Source organism: Anabrus simplex, chromosome 2 (genome assembly GCF_040414725.1).
Source record: "Anabrus simplex isolate iqAnaSimp1 chromosome 2, ASM4041472v1, whole genome shotgun sequence".
NCBI classification, from domain to species: domain Eukaryota; kingdom Metazoa; phylum Arthropoda; class Insecta; order Orthoptera; family Tettigoniidae; genus Anabrus; species Anabrus simplex.
The window spans coordinates 534,761,161-534,782,263 of NC_090266.1; the positions used below are offsets into that span (position 1 = coordinate 534,761,161).

Sequence of the window (21,103 nt, forward strand, 5' to 3'; positions counted from 1 at the left end):
ATTCTCACGACACTCGCTAAGAGGGCGAGACGAATTTGTGAGCCATCACATATACAGGTGGAGATGGACACGCTCAATGTCGCGTTCAAGGGTAATGGTTACAGTGATTTGCAGATTCGTAGAGCCCTACATCCCAGAGAAACAACCAAGCAAAGCTCACAGAAGGAAGAAGTGAAGGGAACTGCCTACTTGCCTTACATTCACAACACCACAGATCGAATTGCCAAGGTCCTCCGCAAACACAATATAAAAACCGTGTTTGGCACCGCCACTAAAATTGCTCACAGTCTGAGTAAAACCAAGGACAAATTTTCCCCACTTTTACATCCTGGGGTATACGAAATTCCCTGTACTTGCGGTAAGGTATACATCGACCAAACATGCATGTCCGTTGGTACCCGTATCAAAGAATATGAGCGTAATATTCGTCTCAACCAACCAGACAAATCGACCACAGTTGAGCACGCCCTATCGTCGGGTCATGATGTCATGTTCCAAGATGCTCCAGCAATTATCCACACTAGACACTACAGGTCCAGGATTATACGGGAAGCTGTGGAAATACGTAGAAATCCTAACAATTTCAACAGGGACACCGGCTATCAATTAAGTAATACCTGGTTGCCAGCCATTAAGAATTTACGTAGGTAGTTCCCTTCCCAGTCCCTTCACTATTGTTATTTCGTCTCGGTGTTTTCCAAATTCGTACGTTCCTCGTCGCCAGATGTTTCATTCCAGACTTGTGTCTATGCCATACACCTGCCAATGTCATGTGTTACGCAAACACGTTATGTGAACCGCTTAGACTGATTGTGATGGTTCGGTCAACTTCCGCTTCGAACGCTAGCAGTGCCACGTGTTGGGGGCCATCTGGTGGCAAATGAACGTACCAAGTCTCCACTTATATTATAACGTCCAAATTTAAAGTGTCATTGTTTAAGAAGCTTTTCTGGTGGACAGTCGAGATTTCTTCTGAGGACGCAGAGCACCGTTCCCTGCGAAACGTAAAGAATTTCGCATTATTTTCTTGACACGGCATAAGCCCAAAAGCTTATACAGTATCATGTCTTTAAGTACGGGCCGTGAAAGCATTAATGACAACATGGAGAAATGAAGTTAAGGGTATTATCACTTAAAGGCAGATCTTGACGTGGGATAGCCTTCGATCACTTTGAGAATAGAGTGGGATCTTCTGGGTGTGAAAAAATGCCGTTTTTCATTCAAATATTTATCGTAACCCGACTTGCGACCCGGGACATAGCAAGTTGTAGGCAAATTCACATGCGTGAGTACATTGATGCGTATGCCAAAGTATACGTGCTGCTTCTGAAATGCTTAATCTTTTTCACTTTTCAGTTCACGAAAAGTTAAATGCCAAAGTATACGTGCTGCTTCTGAAATGCTTAATCTTTTTCACTTTTCAGTTCACGAAAAGATAACACCAGATATTTTTCACGTATAAAACTGAAGAACGTATAAAACTACCGAAAAAAGACCACAAACTGGTTACACACGTCCACATTAAGCCGACAAAAAGCACGCGTACTTAGAATTTTATCGACGGCAGCGCTGCAGGTGGCGGAGAACATGTACACCGTGTCTGTTAACATGTGATTCAGAGGGAGTCGTCACACTATTCATTTCTATTCGTCCTGACACAGGTGCATCTTCAACGGTCCGAAAATATGGAAATCACTGGTTACTAGGCCGGGGCTATATGGAGGATTATTCTAATGATTGATTTCCTCACCAGAGGAGTGACAGTGAATGCTAGCATGGCTCGGGTTCGATTCGCAGCTCTGCTATGAAATTTGAAAAGTAGTAAAAGGCGTAGAACGGCGTCTACTCAGCTACGGTGCGAACTGTGTGTCGCATCTAGGTTTTTTACGGTCGGATGTCCTTCACTGTCAGTGCTGTGTAATTACTATACTGTGTGTTTTGTCATGATTAGTAGTGTAATGTGTTGTCTCAATATAAAAAGTAGAGTGTTGAAACAAACAACAAACACACACACAGTCTCCGAGCCAGAAAAAATATCCATTTTAATTTTAATTTTCTTTCATACTGTAATATTCTAAGTGTGGTTTCGCTTCGCAGTACTGCTGGAAGCAGCAATGCAGTGCATAGGAATTGCTGAGCAATGAGAAACTGCATATCATACTTCCTGTAGCAGGAAGCAGTGCGTGCTGTGTTGTGATTAAGACATTTCTTAACAACACATTGTAGAGATTACATTCATTACTTTAAAACATAAATACATCCTCTTACTATTTTTATACATGTAAGTATTGCACCCATAAGCGAATGTGCATAATAGATGCATAAATTAAATGTTTAATAATTCGCATATGGGAATACTGCAGAAGGCTGGGAAAAGCTTGCAGTCTCACAAAGCAACATTCAGGCGCCGTTCAGACTGAAAATATATCCACAGAATACGTCTTAAGGCACGAACAGGAAATAGCTGGCCTGAGTGGTACGTCCAATTATGTTTATGATGCCGACGAGAAGTGGAAACTTTCTATCCAGTTCCCACGTGAATCCGCACATCGGAATCTGCCCTACCTAGATGTGGGAGAGAGAAACGAATAATGCCCGTCATCCCTTGGCAGAAAGTGGAAGAATCCAAGCTACTAAGAGCGCGAACGTCTCAGCCAATCACAAAATTGCAAATTTTAATGTCTTGTCATAGCGGGAATCTACAGCTAGTATTTCGCGATTTGGTACCCGAAGTAGCTGTGAAAGATTGTGTCCTGACTTCCAAACAATATTTGAGGATTTATCAGTGCAAATGTGTGGTTAATCAGTGGTTAAATAAAAAATTTTAAATTTTACATGGAAGAGTGGTATCGCCCAGGAAATGAACAGTCATGGCGGGAAGGTGCCATACTCTTGCAGAAAATAGAGCCAGTGACGCGCGCCATCGTATAAATTAACCTGTGATCGTTTCTCATACCGCAATGTAACACGTAAATCGGACCAAAATTAGGAATGTTTAGAACATATTTCCTAAAATTCTAACCTACGGACGTATGGTAAATCGGTCCCAAGTGCAGGATTATTACGCCACATCCCTTCCACAGAACTATTTTCGAAGTGGCGGGAGGACAGTTTACAAAACCAACGACGCCAGTGTGGTGAATCCTCAGTCTTGTACGAATCTTCAGTCTAGTTTGAGAATTTACTCTTGTCCGAACCGACAGTCTTGCGGGAGAACTTAAATGTACGGAGGCGACTCTACGGAACGCGGTAAGAGACAGTTGTTGGCATCCGAGTGAGTAATGTATTTACTTGTGTAATATCTTAGCCGAAATGAACACTTTGACAAACTTTTATTCAACTTTAGTTTATGCAGAGATAATCAGGCAATTAAATTAACAAATGACAATGGTAGTTATATTCTTAACACTTGCCTTGAATGAACTTATAACATGCTAGGACCGAGATGAACAATGAATCTCTTCGTAACACGTAGCTGCATAACATTTCCCCTAGTTCATGTGTAGTTTGTATATTTCGTGGAAAAGTCATATTTTGGAGGACGATTATTATAAAAATTCTCCACATATCATAGGGAACATTACATTTAAATTTTCCACACTCTCATAGAACTATTATTGTAAGTGAGATATTTGGGAGCAGAATTAGTCAAGCCAGTTACAGGGAGAAGGACTTTGTTTTCGCTAGTGGAATGCTGCGGCACTAAGACCTTGAGTCCAGTGTTATGGTCAGAGAAGGTGAATAACCAATAATCCGTTACACAAACAAACTAAGAGGGGTGAGAAAGACGACAGTAGGAGGCTAGGCAGGTAGCGGAGTGCAGACTTTCAACTTCACGACAGGTGCTTAATGCAGTGTCATTGAATAATCTTCATAGGAGTGTTAAAATGCGAGTGTTAATATAAATGTGGACGTATGCAACGCTATCGTAAAAATGCATCAAGTTTGTGGGTGTGACATCTCGGATAACCACATCAGCTTGAAGATGGAGTACTAAATTCATCATGACGGAGGCCGGAGGGTGATCCGACCTGCCTCCAGCACAAATAAGGTAAATGAGCAGAATATAAATATGTAAATATGTAGGACTATGAACAATCGATGATCAAAAATGTAGTTTAGAATTTTAGATAGGATTGTAAATAATTCACGTGTCGGATGGTATTAATTGTAGTTTGATATCATTTTCATTTTTGAGTTAAACATGAGACTACGACAATTATATCTGATGACTCGAAATATAAATGCCATAGTGTCACAATGATGGTAATTATAAAAATCATGATCGTAATAATAATAATAATAATAATAATAATAAATAAGTGTTAGCGAGTGTTATTTGCGTAGTTTCCTTAAGTAAATGTTTTTCATATTATTTCTGGATCATTTTGAAGTAAGTCATTTTGACATATGAGAATCCTATTTTACTAAGAAATTTACATACAGTGTAGTGCAGATTTTAAAGTGATGATAATAATAATAACTATGGTAATGAGCGGTATTTTTGTTGACGTTTTGATTTTGAAGATGCCGCCATGTTAGTTTAAATGTTTACTTTTGCTATTAGCGCATCCAGTTTATTATTTCATGTTATGTAATCATTATTCAGATGACCGTTTCCGGTAGCTCTCATACTTTGTATTTCGCGACGATATGGTTGATACGCAAAAGTTAATTTCTTTATGTAAACGTGGTTACACATTTCGATAGCCGTGCTTTTGAGAGGCAATCTCGTTATTTCAGTTAAATAATTAGTGACAGGAAGCCATTGATAAGTTAGCTCTGATATTTCATAATATGTGAAACGGTAGATGATCAAAATAACGAGCAAAGTAATAGTAATATCCCTGATGTTCTGCGTTGAAAAATGGAAAATTTGATATTTGGGCCATGTCAAGAATAAGGTCGTAAAAATGGATGTGTGAACGACACAGTTATTTCGCCCGCCTGATACGAGCGAGGCCGTACTATGAGTTACTACGTCGAGAATAATGATGAATCAATAGAATTGAGAGATGAATAATTTAACCGAGAGTGTCAAATATGCGATGACATGTGTGATGGTTGTAGGTGAGAAGCCTGTATTGTTTCAAATAGTTTCCAGGGAAAACAGATGCTCGGAAAATATGCAAGTTAGAGTCCGAGGTGAATTGTGAACAGAGCGACCGATCAATGTGTGTTTCGACAGTCATGTATAATCATTGATGACATGTAATACCAATAATTATTGTCCGTAAAGATTGAATAGTGTCATGTCCAGACATTTTTCGTCTGAGGTTAGAAGATTGCCATCAAATTCACATCATTTTGCTACTTGAATCAGGGTAATATTTTATACTTCGATATTGCGCATTTTTATTTTAAAATTTTATTAGGCAGCGATTTTTGGGATCTGGATTTTTTGTAATAATATCCTTTCTTTGTATATATATTTTGTCACCGTATTATTTTAGAATCTGATGATACGTGAATAGTGTCTGTATTTAATTTATGTAAATAAATAGGTGTAGTCAGCTTATTTTAATTTCAGTATTTCTTGTGAGCAGTGTTTCTCCATTGACATGTTCATTTATGTAAATAAGATTTCATGTGTTAGGGTAATAGATCATCGATTAGTTCATAGTCAAAACCATAGTAGTGGTATGCTCACACCAGAAGACAGTTAGTAATCACCAAGCCTTAGAAATCCACTACATTTCAGTTAGGCAAATGAAGCGATCTTTAATCAGCAGTTGTATCACAAGTGCCGCAAATGAGTTACATAAATAAGATGGAATCTGCCTCCATCTAGAGTTGGTACAACACAAATATGCATTCGCAATGAAAATGCAGGCAGCGGCAAACTAGGTAAAGTTAACGATGTAAAGGGATCGCTTTCATGTGAGATGTAAACTTGAGGCACTTGGCCTAATTAATTTAAGTATTTTAAGCATCCAGACTATCACAGTTAAATAAGTAAGGTTTAACTAATTAAATGAGTGATGGTAGCACTCAGGTTTTCGGTTCAATAAATTTTCTTGTTTCAGCCACGAGTAGTTTAAGTATCTGGCAAAGGTTATATAACGGATAAAGTACCATGTTCATGGTTTTTCTCTTTTTTTATTGTTACACATGGTTAGTGTATTCTATTATTATTTTAGAGTTGGGTGTTTCCCAACTGAATTTGAATATGGGTTGAATATTTGATAGACACCTCAAAGTCAATGGCAATTTGATGAATTAACAAATTAACTAATTAATTACTCAAATTTATTTTGAGAGGACATTTTCTAAGGTATTGCAAATCATTTATTCAAATGAGGCTGTATTTCTGACCAGTGTTTTAAATGTGGTCACGTCATCGTCATGGAGACAGTGGTTCGATGTAATCCAGAATATTAAAATTTAATCGACCTTCAGTCGAAATTTATTAAGGCAGATAATTAACTTATTGTAATGCAGATCTTTTAATTGTTTTAAATTTTAATTTCATTTCATATTATTTTATCTTACACCATTTTTACTTTCATTTTACACTTTGCAAATTTTGTTAAATAAATCATTTTATTTATTTAAATTTTAATTCAGTCTTTGGGTACTGTCATTTAATAGTTTAGTTTACCCCATCTTTCATTTCCTCACCCCCGATCGACGTGTGGCCCATCAACCCGAGGGATCCAAGAACGCACCACGCCTGAGGAGAAGAGTCTACATGAGGCGGTAGGTATTTTTAAATGTCATTATTTGCAGGAGCAGGCGGCGCACATATCAAGAAAGAAGACCACCGCTTTGGTGCCTTGAAAAGGGCACAGTATATATTATGCTACTATACAGAAAATATTAAAAATGTAAATGAAGTGTAGAAGGGGATAGTTAATTCATAACAGCTTGATCACTTATTTGTGTAGTATGAAAATGTGAAACCGTAGAAAGCCATTGTGTGTGCTGGGGATAGTTCATTCGTAACTTCTATTTGCGTAGAGTGAAAATGTGAAACCACGGACGGAAGTATAACTATATATCCATCTTCTATTATCATTAATAGTAGTAGTGATTATTGTTTTAAGAGGAAGTACAACAACTATACATGCATCCTCTTATTAACATTAATAGTAGTAGTGATTATTGTTTTAGAATCGTATCCTCTGCCTGATGTGTATTCTCCGTTCCTTTATTCTTACATTCAATTACGTTTTAAAGTACGTACTGTGATGAGTGTTCACGTTCGAGCTTACAGTTTGTGTGCGCGTGTGTACATCTATCTACTTTTCTGTTGCTATTTGCTTTACGTCGCACCGACACAGATAGGTCATATGGCGACGATGGGATGGGAAAGACCTAGGATGGGAAGGAAGCGGCCGTGGCCTTAATTAAGGTACAGCCCCAGAATTTGCCTGGTATGAAAATGGGAAACTACGGAAAATCATCTTCAGGGCTGCCGACAGGGGGGTGTTTCGAACCCACTATCTCCCGATTACTGGATACTGGCCGCACTTAAGCGACTGCAGCTATCGAGCTCGGTCAATGAACAATGAACGACTCAGCAGTCTTAGTACTACTATTACTACCAAAAATGTTTTCATTCCTCCCCTGAAGGGGGAGGCGGGCCTCTTAGACGGTGACGCCGTCTCTCAGGCTGGGAGATTTGTTACGGTGAAGGAGATGCTCGGAGAAGGTGAGGGGGTTGGCGGTCGTGGCCTATACTAGAAACTGTCCCAGCATTCGCCTTAGTGCAAGAGAATGGAAAACCATTCTCAGACAGCCGACGGTTGAGGCCAGTCACGAAGTCCAGCCCTGTCCCGTCTCCCGAATGCAGAGGCGTAGAGGCACGGTATAGCCGTGACCACCCCTCTACTGCTCGGTTGGTCGGTCAGAGTGCAGAGCTGTTGGCCCGCGGACCAACCGTGGCCACTTGAGGGCCGAGACCCATTCTGCATCTACCGACCGTCTTAGTACTATTTCTATCGAGAAAATGCTTGCGAAGAAATTGATGAGTGATCAAGTGCTGAAGGACCGTGTGATTGACCATTTTGCAACCAAGAATACTCGACGTTTGGAACTACTCTACAAGAAACTTTAAGGTAAGATTTCCTGCCTACCTATTAACTAATAGCTTCGCCACTGATAACGAGGGTAAAGGATATCCAAATGCAAAGTCAGATGGAGGAGTGTGGGAGGAGAGCGACCCTAAGTACAATAAGCGAAACTTTTAGTGGTACTTTGGTTCCCTAGTGCTGATTCGGTTGACGTCGGTTATCTTCGATATTCGTATTGGCAACCTCCGACACAAAAAGTATGAAACCATTATGCATCGCCGTGAGACATCTGGCGGCATAACTGTAACACTTAAAAATACTGTTGTTATTTACACAGCAAAATCAAAATATAGGTTAAGCTTGAACACGAGTGAAGGAAATCAAGGTACATCCTATGAAAAACCTAGAACTCCTACACGGAAACGACGGTTTAGAAAATTCATATCGATCGATCATACTATCGATTCAATTCAGATTTCATTTCCATTCAGTTGGCAGTATTACCGGAACCGGCGTAGCTCCCTTCTTCCTCCTCAACCCCGTAAAACGAAGTATCACTAAAAGTTTCGCGGACTATATATTTAAAAAGATAAGCCAAGTGACGAGGATAAGTATTAGTAATATAGACAGATCTGCGAGACGAGTTTTATACTGCTGGATGTTGGGTTTATACAAGAACAAGGGATGGATCCGGACAAAAGACACTACGCTATGTATACTGTGTGGTGAAGCGAGGGAAGATCTGCATTTGTTATCAGCATGTAAAGAGACCCAAAGTGTGAGAGGGAAAATATTGAGTGAGAGACAGTGGGAATTGTTAAAGCAGCCTGGTAATTAACAGAAAATTATAGGATGTGTGGTAAAAGAGTGGAAAAGGGTAGGTAATTTAAGTTTGTATCCAAGTGCAGTGATGAAATTATGTATAAAGAAAATAAAGGAAGTGGATACTGAAGCGATTAATGTGTGGAGACACTTGGACACAGAGAGGAGTTCCCGTGTGTGAGTACTGCAGTTGTAGTAGTGCAATGATGAAATTATGTTTAATGGTAGTGTATGTAGGGGTTTGACAAGTTTTGTTTTGTGTTGTTGTTAGATGTTTTGGGTTCGGGGTCAATATAGTGTACAAGGAGTGTGTGAGGGTGTTGGGTTCCTGGTAAACTTAGAGTAATAGAGAGTGAGTGCAGCGTGTTTGTCACATGTTTCTCTGTGTTGTTGTTCGATATTCTGAGTTCCGGGTAAATAAAGTAAGATATATAGGGCACTGAGGCTGAGCAAGCATACGGGAGGGAGGTGGGTTGAATCAGCGGAAGGTCTTAGATAACGACCGAAACCTGCACATGACAGTGAGGCAGGTCAGAGCAGCCTTGTTGAGAATCAGTGAAATATGATTCAAGGACGTGGTAATGCACTGTTCTAGGTCGTGGCTTACGAGACTATGTTGGATCACCAGACACGCTGATTCAATCCAGGCTTCACATTTATATACCTTTTTATGATTTCATTGTTATATATTTCTCCTATTATAAGCTGGAAGGAGAAATCGGTAAATATATAGAAATAAAGGTATACTTGTACTTGAATTACCATCGAAACTAAACCAAATAATAGTTCAGTTGCACACAGGTAACTCGACTGTTATAGAAGCAAATGAGGAACGGTCTGCATCGATCCTTCTTAGAAGAGGAGTTATTCAAGGTGGGTCACTTTCACCAGCTCTATGAAATTAAATGGCGTATGGCTTTTAGTGCCGGGAGTGTCCGAGGACATGTTCGGCTCGCCAGGTGCAGGTATTTTGATTTGACTCCCGTAGGCGACCTGCGCGTCGTGATGAGGATGAAGACGACACATACACCCAGCCTCAGTGTCAGCGAAATTAACCAATGCCGGTTAAAATTCCCGACCCTGCCGAGAATTGAACCCGGGACCCCTGTGACCAAGGCCAGCACGCTAACCATTTAGCCATGGATCCGGACACCAGCTCTATACAACTTAGCTACAGACTTCATACTGAATGGACTTTTGGAGGACTCAATCTCCTCTGAGTATTGTTATCGGCTTGTTTCAGGATTTCAGCAGCTAACTTGCATGGGGTTTACAGATGACACCATTATAATAGCCAGTAGCTACGAACACGGCCAACGAGGCGTTTAGAGAAATTGGGCTTCAGCTAAATCCATCTAAATCACTGGCTATAAATATTGTATAGGGAAGGCTTTCTCCCCTTTGGTAATTGAAGAGGGCAATTTTATTATTCGACACCTTGAACCGGACGAAAATATTCGATATCTGGGACAAAACTATTTTCGATGAGCAAAACCTACAACCTGTTTTCCAGTCAGAGACCGGGTCATGGATGGAATGAATGAAGCCCCAATCTTGCGGCGAGGATAGGAATTGTGCCGGGTGCCGAAGCCTCCTCTGCACTCCTCTGGGGCAATGATTAATGACTGACAGATGAAATGAAATGATAGTGGAGAGTGTTGCTGGAATGAAAGATGACAGGGAAAACCGGAGTACCCGGGGAAAACCTGTCCCGCCTCCGCTTTGTCCAGCACAAATCTCACATGGAGTGATCGGGATTTGAACCACGGAGCCCAGCGGTGAGAGGTCGACGCACTGCCGTCTGAGCGACGGAGGCTTCTAAAAGGTTATAAATGACCTAAAATGCAATATCGACAATTTAGCAAAGAGTCCTCTGTTAAAAGCAGAGCAAAAGTTCTTGGTTGTAAATCAGTTCACATGTCGTACTCTTATACACCCTCTGCAGAACGCTAACAGCAGTAAAATTCCGCAGTCCTTCTTAATTCATGACGACAAGATTATGAGAAGCACAATCAAAGACATTCTTTAATTCTCTGCAGACAGCTCTCTATAATCTGCAAGGAAAATGAAGGGGTTTGGGCTGTGAAAGGCAGACTGGGAGGCACCACTTCAACATCTTAACAAATGTCACTTACTAGAGAAGGCGGGTAATGAGTACATAACAATACTGTGCAATCTGGTGGAAGAGAGAAAACTATGTGTTCGGAGACTTTACCTAAGAAATGCAGATAACACTCAACTCGAAGAACTTAGCGCCAGGAAGTTGTGAGAAATGCTAAGGAAAAAAAAAGAGCATAGCAAATGGTGTGCATTAATAACTCACAGTACAGGAGCTATAAGCCTCCGTGGCTCAGACGGCAGCGCGTCGGCCTCTCACCGCTGGATACCGTGGTTCAAATCACGGTCACTCCATGTGAGATTTGTGCTGGACAAAGCGTAGGCGGGACAGATTTTTCTCCGGCCGGTTTTCCCTGTCATCTTTCATTCCAGCAACACTCTCCATTCTCATTTCATAGCATCTATCAGTCATTAATAAATCACTTTGGGAGTGGCGACCCCATCGTACTAATAGCCTATATATGAATCATTCATTTCATTCCTGACCCGGTCAATGACTGGAAAACAGGTTGTAGGTTTTCATTTTTCAGTACAGGAGCTATCCTCTATCAGGAAAACACACCGGCTAACCGATGGATCGACACCCTAAATGGACTCTCCGGATCAGAGTGGAAAGACGTGCTGAAAATGCAATAAAACGTGGTTTCTGTACGGGATCTCCCTGGACGTAGCCAGGATGGAGTCCACTGCAGACACTGCAGTGAGCCTGAAACCCTAGCAAATGTTCTTGGTTCATGTCCATGGAAGGACTCGCTTAGGAATGGTAGTCATAACAGAATTAAATCTCGAATTTGAGCAGCATTCTCCCAGAAAGGTTACGAGGTACATGAAGAGAGGGTATGCGTTGCTGACGGTGGAAGCAACCTGAGAATATATATAATCACACTTGACCGAGAAAATGACTGCATGTATTCTGGACACCACCATTAGATGTGGGGTCGACTCCAGTCAGCCAGCAGAGATAGACGCGGAGAAGCGAGCCATGTATGAACCAACCATCAGCTACTTCAAAGAATCATATATTTCCTGTGTAAGGGTTGTAAGACTTTTCATCAGGGCAAGAGGAGCTATATCAAAATTCATAGTTGAGTTTTTGAAAAATGTAAGCATAACCAAGAATATATACTGTGATTTAGCCGAATTGGCCAAGGCTCCGTCCAAATTGTTAGAAATCGCCTCTATAGTACTGCATACGAGAAGGTTTAACACCAAAAAAAACTCTTCATGGTTAGACATACATTCAATATTTAAGTGTTATGGTATACTTTGTCAGATTTAGGCAGCCTATCATTGTAGGAAGAATGAATAAATAAATAAATAAATAAATAAATAAATAAATAAATAAATAAATAAATAAATAAATAAAACAAAGTCTACAGGAATAGTACTCACACTATAGAGGCACTGCAGGGGAATATTATAACAGAAATTAGAAATGTTACCCAAGAACAATTCATGCGTGTAAATGGTAATTTCATTAAATGATGTGAGGAATGTGTGACCTGCAGATGGACAGCACTTTCAGTATCGGCTATAGCAAGGTTAATATACACAAATTGAACACTTTGCATACTATGAATAGATTGAGCGGTACGTTGCAGATCAAAAGACTCCACTAGTGCCCACCCGTTGCGGGCAGCTCACGAATTCGCTTTTCCGGGCAAAGACAGAGCTAACCGCTCTGTATATAGATTTATATAACAACTGAATTGTCCTACTTACACGAGTAAAAAAACCCGAATTTAATAAAATACACAGAGTGGACAAAGCTCGTGCAGTCTGGAGAAATATTAATATGGTTCGAAACGTTCCTTCAAATTCCCCGTTAAAAAATCACAAAATGGAGTCTCTGTGTAATATTGCATGAATGGCTAAAGATAGGCAATCTTACGAAATAAATTCCTGAATAAGTTTGTGTTTTACTAGTTGAATAATGTTTCAAGTGTAAAGGATTATGTATATTTCAATAATTCATGTACAACTAGATTCCTTCGACTTAACAGATATAAAAGACTGAAATACCTTGATCTGAGAGTCAAAACTCCTGCAGTGATTAGAAAAGGGTCCTTCGCCTTCCAGGGCTTTTGCTCTCAACGCCGAGTGCTGCCGACGTGATGGAGGAGGGTGAATGATCGTGGAATGGCCTGCAGTTTGGGTCGGACCCTGGCCCGTTTGTGTCTGCTGCTGTTGCTGCTGCTGCTGTTGTTGCTGTTGTTGTGAACTTTCGTATACTCCACCACCTAGAGTCATAATACCAGTATATAAAGAGGATGTTCAAATATAAATACATATCAATATTTAATATCTTATTAAAACAAAACTTTCTACGTCACAACATTCGAGATTTAATAACAAATTGCAACTCAGGTGAAGTTTAATAAACATCACACAATATACAGAATATTCTTATGAATTTTCTACTGGATGGCATAAACCAGGCCTGCGCAACTAGCTGATATCGAGAAACGTGGCCCTCACGCCGCCAAGGGCCATTTCCTTCTCGCTGTACTCTTGCCCTACGTCATTGCCTCCCTCACGCCAGTCACAGCTCCTCCATCTCCGCCGACTAAATTCAAAGTTATCACAATTTCTACCAAGGCTTTTCTAGAGAACGGTTTACGCACTTGCACAGACTGGCTACCGATAGCTTTAGTATGTGAATATATGTACCTTACGGTCGATCGTTTACGAGTTACAGACTTTCCAACTGTGCACGGGAAGTATTGGCAACAGCCTTACATGGCATTTCCCATTCGACTAGCTGTCGCCATGTTGATGCACAAGCAGGGATACTACATTCTAATACAAAAGGTACTAAAGATGGTCACCATGCGCCTGAATGAACGCCTGAACAAGCCACCTCATTGATAGTCGGACACGTTCGAACGGTTAGGTCGCGCATTCTTATCTACAAAATGTCACTGTCAAATTTGTCACAAATGGAACATAATATTTGCTTTTACTTAAATAAAGCGAAAAATCTGCGGTAAATTAAGAAATACCGTCGTTATTAGAGAAATATGAATACATACTTAATGCCTGTAGATAGGACTCCTTTATGTCGTATTTCGCTGCTGGTGCCGTCTTTTGTTAATTTCTTCAGGTCCAGGGCTAGCACCGAGGAATGGGAGTGCTATGTCTGTGGGTTCTCATTATCTTTGTCCATATGACTAGAGCGGCCAGTTGAAACAGCAAAATGGAGGTCAACAGCATTCACGATGTTATTTCGTCCTTCAATGAGGCAAATGGCCATGTTATAGTGATGTGGCTGGAACTATACGGAAAAAACAACTAAGGACGCATTCAACAACTTGGTGCTGCACACTACAGAGAAATATCGAAAATACCACAAAAATGATATAGCATGATCCCTGGACCAATAGATCACTAGTCCACAGAATTCTTCTTATGTACATTGGCCATAGCTTTATCTCGCCTATTAAATCTTGCATATCGCGATACAATTCAGGAAATGTCATTGACAACTGAAGCAATGAAACGAAAGCAAAGAACTTCAGTGAACACAGACATCACACACGAAATTGTTGAATGTGTAAGACAAACAAAAGACATACATGTGTTATTGTGAGCGTAGCACCAAAAGTACTTGTAAAGTAGGTATACATAATATTCTCCAAAAATAAAATATTTCTTAATTTACCGCAGATTTTAGACTTCAGCTGTGTAAAAGCAATTATTATGTTCCATTTGTGACAAATTTTACAGTCACAATTCGTAGATAGGAATGCGCGATGTAACCCGTTCGAACACTCCAGGCATCGATGGCAACCTTGTTCCACACGCTGTCGAAGTACTGCAATGTCTGTAACGACAAGCCTAGCTCCAAACTTAGTCCTAGGTAAGAACTATCTCCCCACTGAAGCCAACAACTTAAACAGGCGTTGCTCGCAAACAATCGACCATAGGGCTTATGCTCATAGGAACATTCTGAGTCTCCGTCTCCCGATTATTTCCCACAAATTGGGCAACATCCTGTATAAATGTGCATGCTATTAACTGTCCCCGTCAAAATTGTGCTCTCCGTGTATATACTTATGTGTTTTCTAATAGCCGGTGTTATTTCTACGTTATGTGTTTTGAAGATATTAGTGGTGACAGATTCTGAATTTTATTCAGCCAGGTGTTGTGGCGAGTGCGAGTCATCATCGTGCTTTATGTTTCTTTCCACCCTAGGCAGTAGAGTGTGTGCGAGATCACGTGATATGCTTGTCACCGCTCAAGGCTAATTTTGTGTCTACTGAGTGTGCGCGATGTTGGAACTTTTTCTGAAGCAAAGTGAACCAATTATGTGAAGCAAATGTGTAGCATAAACGCCAATCGTAATACGTCTAAGAGCCACGCCTCCAAACTTTAATGATATTTAACCCTAGTTAAACCGTTGAAACATTCCCTTTTATTCCAGATATTCTTGAATTATTCATCGTGGAGAGCCAAGTTAAGTTTCGCTTGAGACATGAAAAATTCATTCTATTCTGGCAAGAACTCGTCGTGATTCTCGTTTATCAGGTTCAACTTACACTAAAATTATACGGAAGAGGACGACAGACCAAGGATCGAACGACTGTACCAGCCTCAAGACTGTCATCTTTAATTCCAAAAGGACCACATCGATCAGCGTGGGATTCATCGCCAACAGCAAACATGTTGCACTGAACATATAAGCCCTGCCGCATCAAAAGGAAGGAGATGAGGGGTAAGGAACTTAGCACCCACAGACGGGAATCGAATTTCATCATTAGAAATTAGTACACTTTATTTAGAAAATGTACCGATCTTTTTCAGTAAAATTTTAGTTCTATTAGTTACAGTAGTTTTGAAATACTTTCTTATTACATTCTTACCCAGAAACAGGCAGATTTGAAAGTTAACATGTGCGTATTGATTTCTATTAGACTAGAAGTACGGTAGTTCGCCTTCTGAAATGTTACCACCCCAGTGTATTCTCAAAAAATAAGAATTTAATAATAATTTATTGTCCTCCCAGATAAATGAGAATTGAAAGGATCATTTATGAATTTCATGAAACATTGTGTGATAAATTCAAGGCTGTGCTTCATTTAATGCCACGCAATATTGCCAATTGTGTTATCTTCCAGTAATGTTTATTTCAGACGTCTACGGTAGATTTAAAATTCGATAATAATAACAATAATAATAATAATAATAATAATAATAATAATAATAATAATAATAATAATAATAATAATAATAATAATAATAATAATAATAATGTAATTTAAGATCGGGTTAAATGGAGACATAAAGGTCATGAGTGATAAATGTAAATAGATATACTCATGTGGAATAAAATGAAGTTGTGCTCAGCTGTAGAAATATTTACCTGGAAAATGGTATGCCTGCAGGCAAGTGTATTATTTTTGGAAGCATTTGTAATGTGATACAATGCGTTACGATAAAAGTGGAGCGCGCGTTGAAGAGTTTTACAGCATCTGAATAATAATAATACTATTTTATAGACACTCAATGACCACGTGGTAGAGTAAGAGTCAATTTTAACCCAGGTACTGTGCATATTTAGTGTTTCTACCCAGTCTTCTAAATGATATAAATTATTTTGCAATATATCGTCGTTGTAATGTTACAGGAAGATTCAATTAGTGGTAATTCATGTTCAATCACAAGTCATAGGGCCTACGTCAGTTGTTGGAAGTACTGAATTTAATAGAAGGTCACCAGTCGATGCAATCCAACCTTATTTTCCCCATAAATTCATGACTAAAAATAAAGCCTATGATTCGAATGTAACCTTGTAAATAAATTTCGAGTATCCTGAGTGCATGGAATGAATGTGGTTGTAGTTAGAAATTTTTTCAGTGTCATTTATTTGAAATGTTGTTCCTAATCTGACCTCGTGTTCATCACTGTGTACCAGATTATTCCGGCGTTGTCAGTAATTTTGTTCTTTTATTGGAGATTGTTTGTTTATTCCTTAAGGCAAAGATTAGTGACAGGATTAATTCATTTATTAAGCGAATTAGTTTGAACTGAATAAGATCGATTAATGTTCTAAAAATGAACAAGTACCAGCAACGGAAATTATAATACTGTAACTTAAAATGTAATTAACGTTTTGTAAGGCTTATTTAAAGTCATAGTCAACTCAAATATTCAGATATTAATTTTTTAAGAATGTCTATGACTCAAATATTAATTCGAGTTTGTTAACCAAAACTTCGGTCAGTTGAGAGACTATAGTCATCTCAAGAACAATCATTATGATGCTTAGATGATGTCAAATATGCCTAGAAAATCGTCGACAAATGAAGACATGGTTTCTCTGTAATATAGTGTACAAATTAGTTAAGGATAGCACGGTCATCGACCTCGTGTACAAAGTTGGACATGTAATTCTTTTGCGAAGTAACGCAGCTGGAATTATGTTTAAAGACATTTAAATGAATACGTATGTCATAATTTATTAGGGTAGATCAATTATCCAATGATAGGAAGGAGATTCTTCCATTTACTTAATTTTGCACAGCCACAATATATGGCTAATTTTATTATTTTGCTTTCTCTTGCAGAATATTCCAGGTATGTCATCGTCATCAAAGATCCAGCAATTTGATTTTTTCTTTGCTAGTGGCTTTACGTCGCACCGACACAGATAGGTCTTATGGCGACGATGGGAGAGGAAAGGCCTAGGAGTTGGAAGGAAGCGGCCGTGGCCTTAATTAAGGTATAGCCCCGGCATTTGCCTGGTATGAAAATGGGAAACCACGGAAAACCATCTTCAGGGCTGCCGACAGTGGGATTCGAACCCACAATCTCCCGAATGCAAGCTCACAGCAACTTGATTTTGTAAAACATACATTCTTTCTTGAACTTGTAAATTCGTGAGTCATTCAGGCAACGTCTATCAAGGAAAGTTTTTTAAAATCTTGATTGTTGTTTTGTGCATATCTTAAAATAAATGTCAAGCCTGTTTTAAATTGTTTTCTCTTGTGTTGTCGTCAACACTTGTCATTTAAATGCCTCTCAAATTGAAACACCTGGGATCTCTCGCATGCTCGCTGAGTTAGACCGTGAAAATGGGGGGGGGGGGGCTTTATTAGCAGAAACATAGAAACTCCCAGATTCCTATTCAGAATCTATCATTTTCCCATGCTGTACAAAGCGTATATAACAAGGGCACGTGTACAGCGATGTTCTGGTGTCTTAATACATCATTATACCACGTTCCGTTGCAATCGGTGCAGTCGAACTCAACCAGATCCTTGTAAGTGTGGTAGAGTTGTCAGCTCTATACCCCAACAGCCTAGGCCTATACACCAGGAATTAACCAGTTACTTATTTTTGGCCCAAGCTGAGTGTACATCATGACCATGCGCCACTCCAGAAGTAGAAGTCTCATTTCTAAATGTATCGATTTTTTATGGGGAGTATAAGCTGCGTTCTTCTATGTGAACCGAGCACGCCTTTACCTCCTCGACTGTACACTCTTCTTTGTTATCAGAGTTCATGAATTTATTCTCCATAGAACATCAGGTTTGTCGGGCTGAGTGGCTCAGACGGTTGAGATGCTGGCCTTCTGACCCGAACTCGGCAGGTTCGATCCTGGCTCAGTCCGGTGGTGTTTGAAGATGCTCAAACACGTCAGCCCCGTGTCGGTAGATTTACTGGCACGTAAAAGAACCCATCCGGGACAAAATCCCGGCACCTCGGCGTCTCCGAAAACCGTAAAAGTAGTTAGTAAGACGTAAAACCAATAACATTGTTATTAACATCAGGTTTAATGCTCCAACTTTGTGTTCGTTGTGGTTTACACAAATAATACCGTCTTTCCAATACCACAGGGCTCTAACCAAAATAGGTCGACCTCAGTTGCGCGGTCGGTTAGTCGTCTTTCGTCTGCAAGATAACAGCTTCGATCCCACCTGACATCCGTGGCAATCGATGGTTTTAAAGTGTGACAATCCAGTGTCCTCGACTTCGGGCACGTTAAATAAATCCTATGGGGCGAAGTTTCGACACTCCAACTTTCTTTAACATCTGTAGCAATTGTAGAGAAGCCGCAGTACCAGAATTTTGACCCTCAGAGTTCTTTCACGTTCACGAAGGCAATGACACTGACTGGTTCAATTTAAACACCCTCAAATAACATCGATTTTAGTCAGGATTGATCGATCATCTTGGAAACGAAAGGACAACTAACTAAATGTGTCACTGAGGTAGACGGGCAAATCGTACTTTTCAGCTTGTACTTTAACACTTAAAATAAAATATTTTTGGATTTTCATCCTACTTTAATTTCGAGATTCCTTTACATTTTTTGCAATCTTGTTTTACACCGCACCGACAGAGGTAGGTCTTATAGCGACGATGGGATAGGAAAGTGTTAGGAGTGGAAAGAAAGCGACTATGGCCTTAATTAAAGGACAGCCCCAGCATTTGCCTGGTGTGAAAACAGAAAACCAAGAAAAACCATATTTAGTGCTGACGACAGTGGGGTTCGAACCCAATATCTTACGAAAGCGATCTGACAGCTATGTGACCCAAACCGCGAAGCCACTCGCTTGGTTTGGAATTTTCTGGCTTAATCAGTGAATCAGTTATACATAAACTCGTTATACAAGCAGGTTTTTGATGTTTACTGATGTACAGTTAAATACAAATACAGTTGCCAGATGCAGTTTCAAAACTAATTGGTATTGAAGGCTGTAATTTTCACGAATTTGTAAATAAAGCTCCCTTCTTTACCGCGGTGGCATTTTTCATAACGATTTCGACTGGCTAGATTGTGATATTCGGTTTATAATTCAGTGTTTGGCTGCAGTGGGTACTCTCAATGATTTCCTTTGAACACAGTTCCTAGCATCTGACATTTCCAATATGCTATGTATCGATATCCCACAAACTATCGAACGGATAATACGAGGGCGAATCAAAAAAGTAAGTTACACTTCCAAGTTATGGCCATTTATGAAACGACCTACATATAGGCAACACGGCTATGACAACATGAAATGTAAGTTCACTTTTCCAAATAGCTCCCAATAGACTGTAAACATTTCTCGGAACGGTCAACCAACGTTTCGATTCCGGTTGCGCAGGAATCACCTCCAGCGCTACGTAACCACCTGGAGACAGCAATTTACATCTCCTCATAGTTTCGGAATCATCGTCCACCGAGATCCTTTTTCACCTTACCGAACATATGATAATCACATGGCGCTAAGTCTGGACTTTATAGAGGATGTTGCCATACCTCCCACTTGAATCGTTGCAGCAGTTCGGACGTGTGGCGGTCCATGTGAGGTGTTGCGTTATCGTGCAGCAAAATCACACCGGCGATCAATTTTCCACGCCGCTTTTTTTAACTACCTTACGCAACCGGTTCAACGTTTGACAATACGAAGCCGAGTTGATTGTCGTGCCTTTCGGCATACATTCCACGTGCACCTCATCCTCCACGCAAAAGAACACTGTCACCATTACCTTTCCTGCTGAAGATTGGACCTTGGTCTTCTTTCGTGGTGGTGATGTGGGGTGGTGTACACCCACTCCATCGATGATCTCTTTGTTTCGGGGGTGAAGCGGTGGACCCACGTTTCATCCCCTATAATGATTCGCCGCAGAATACCGTTGCAAAGTGCCAGTGACGATTGGAAACGCTATCCCTTGTGAACATCGGCGATCACAGGTGCTATCCATATTTGACACAGTTTACGAAATACAAGATGCTGGTGAGCAATGGAAAACACACTGCCATACGAAATGTTCAGCATGCTGGCAATTTCCTGCAGTGTTATGAGCCAAATTTCTCGAATGATCCCATTCACACGGTCAACATTTGCAACGGTACTGGACGTTGCGGGCCAGCCTTCGTGATATTCGTCCGTGAGATCCGTGCGTCCAGCGTCAAATTGCTTACACCACTTTACAATACCTGGAAGAGAAATTGCACGCTCACCATATACAGCAGTGGTTTCACTATTAATGTCCGTGCAATTGAGCCGTTTATCTCACAGAAATCTGATCCTTGAACGCACCTCCAATTTGGAGTGAGCGTCCAGTTGAAGCGCCACTGAGCCTACCCCGCTCTGCACACACAACCCGACGAGATACCAACATGCCTATCGGACGTGTCAGCAGTTACTGTACCT

At 40.2% G+C, this 21,103-nt stretch overlaps 1 protein-coding gene across 1 annotated transcript in view; it reads right to left on the reverse strand.

Annotated features, from left to right (window-relative positions):
* Nucleotides 1-21,103, reverse strand: part of LOC136864208 (uncharacterized) — a 644,576-nt gene that overhangs the window by 361,195 nt on the left and 262,278 nt on the right. The window contains exon 9 of the mRNA XM_067140905.2: nt 12,978-13,195. Coding sequence (XP_066997006.2) covers nt 12,978-13,195 — 218 coding nt within the window. The remainder of the gene's footprint in view (nt 1-12,977; nt 13,196-21,103) is intronic.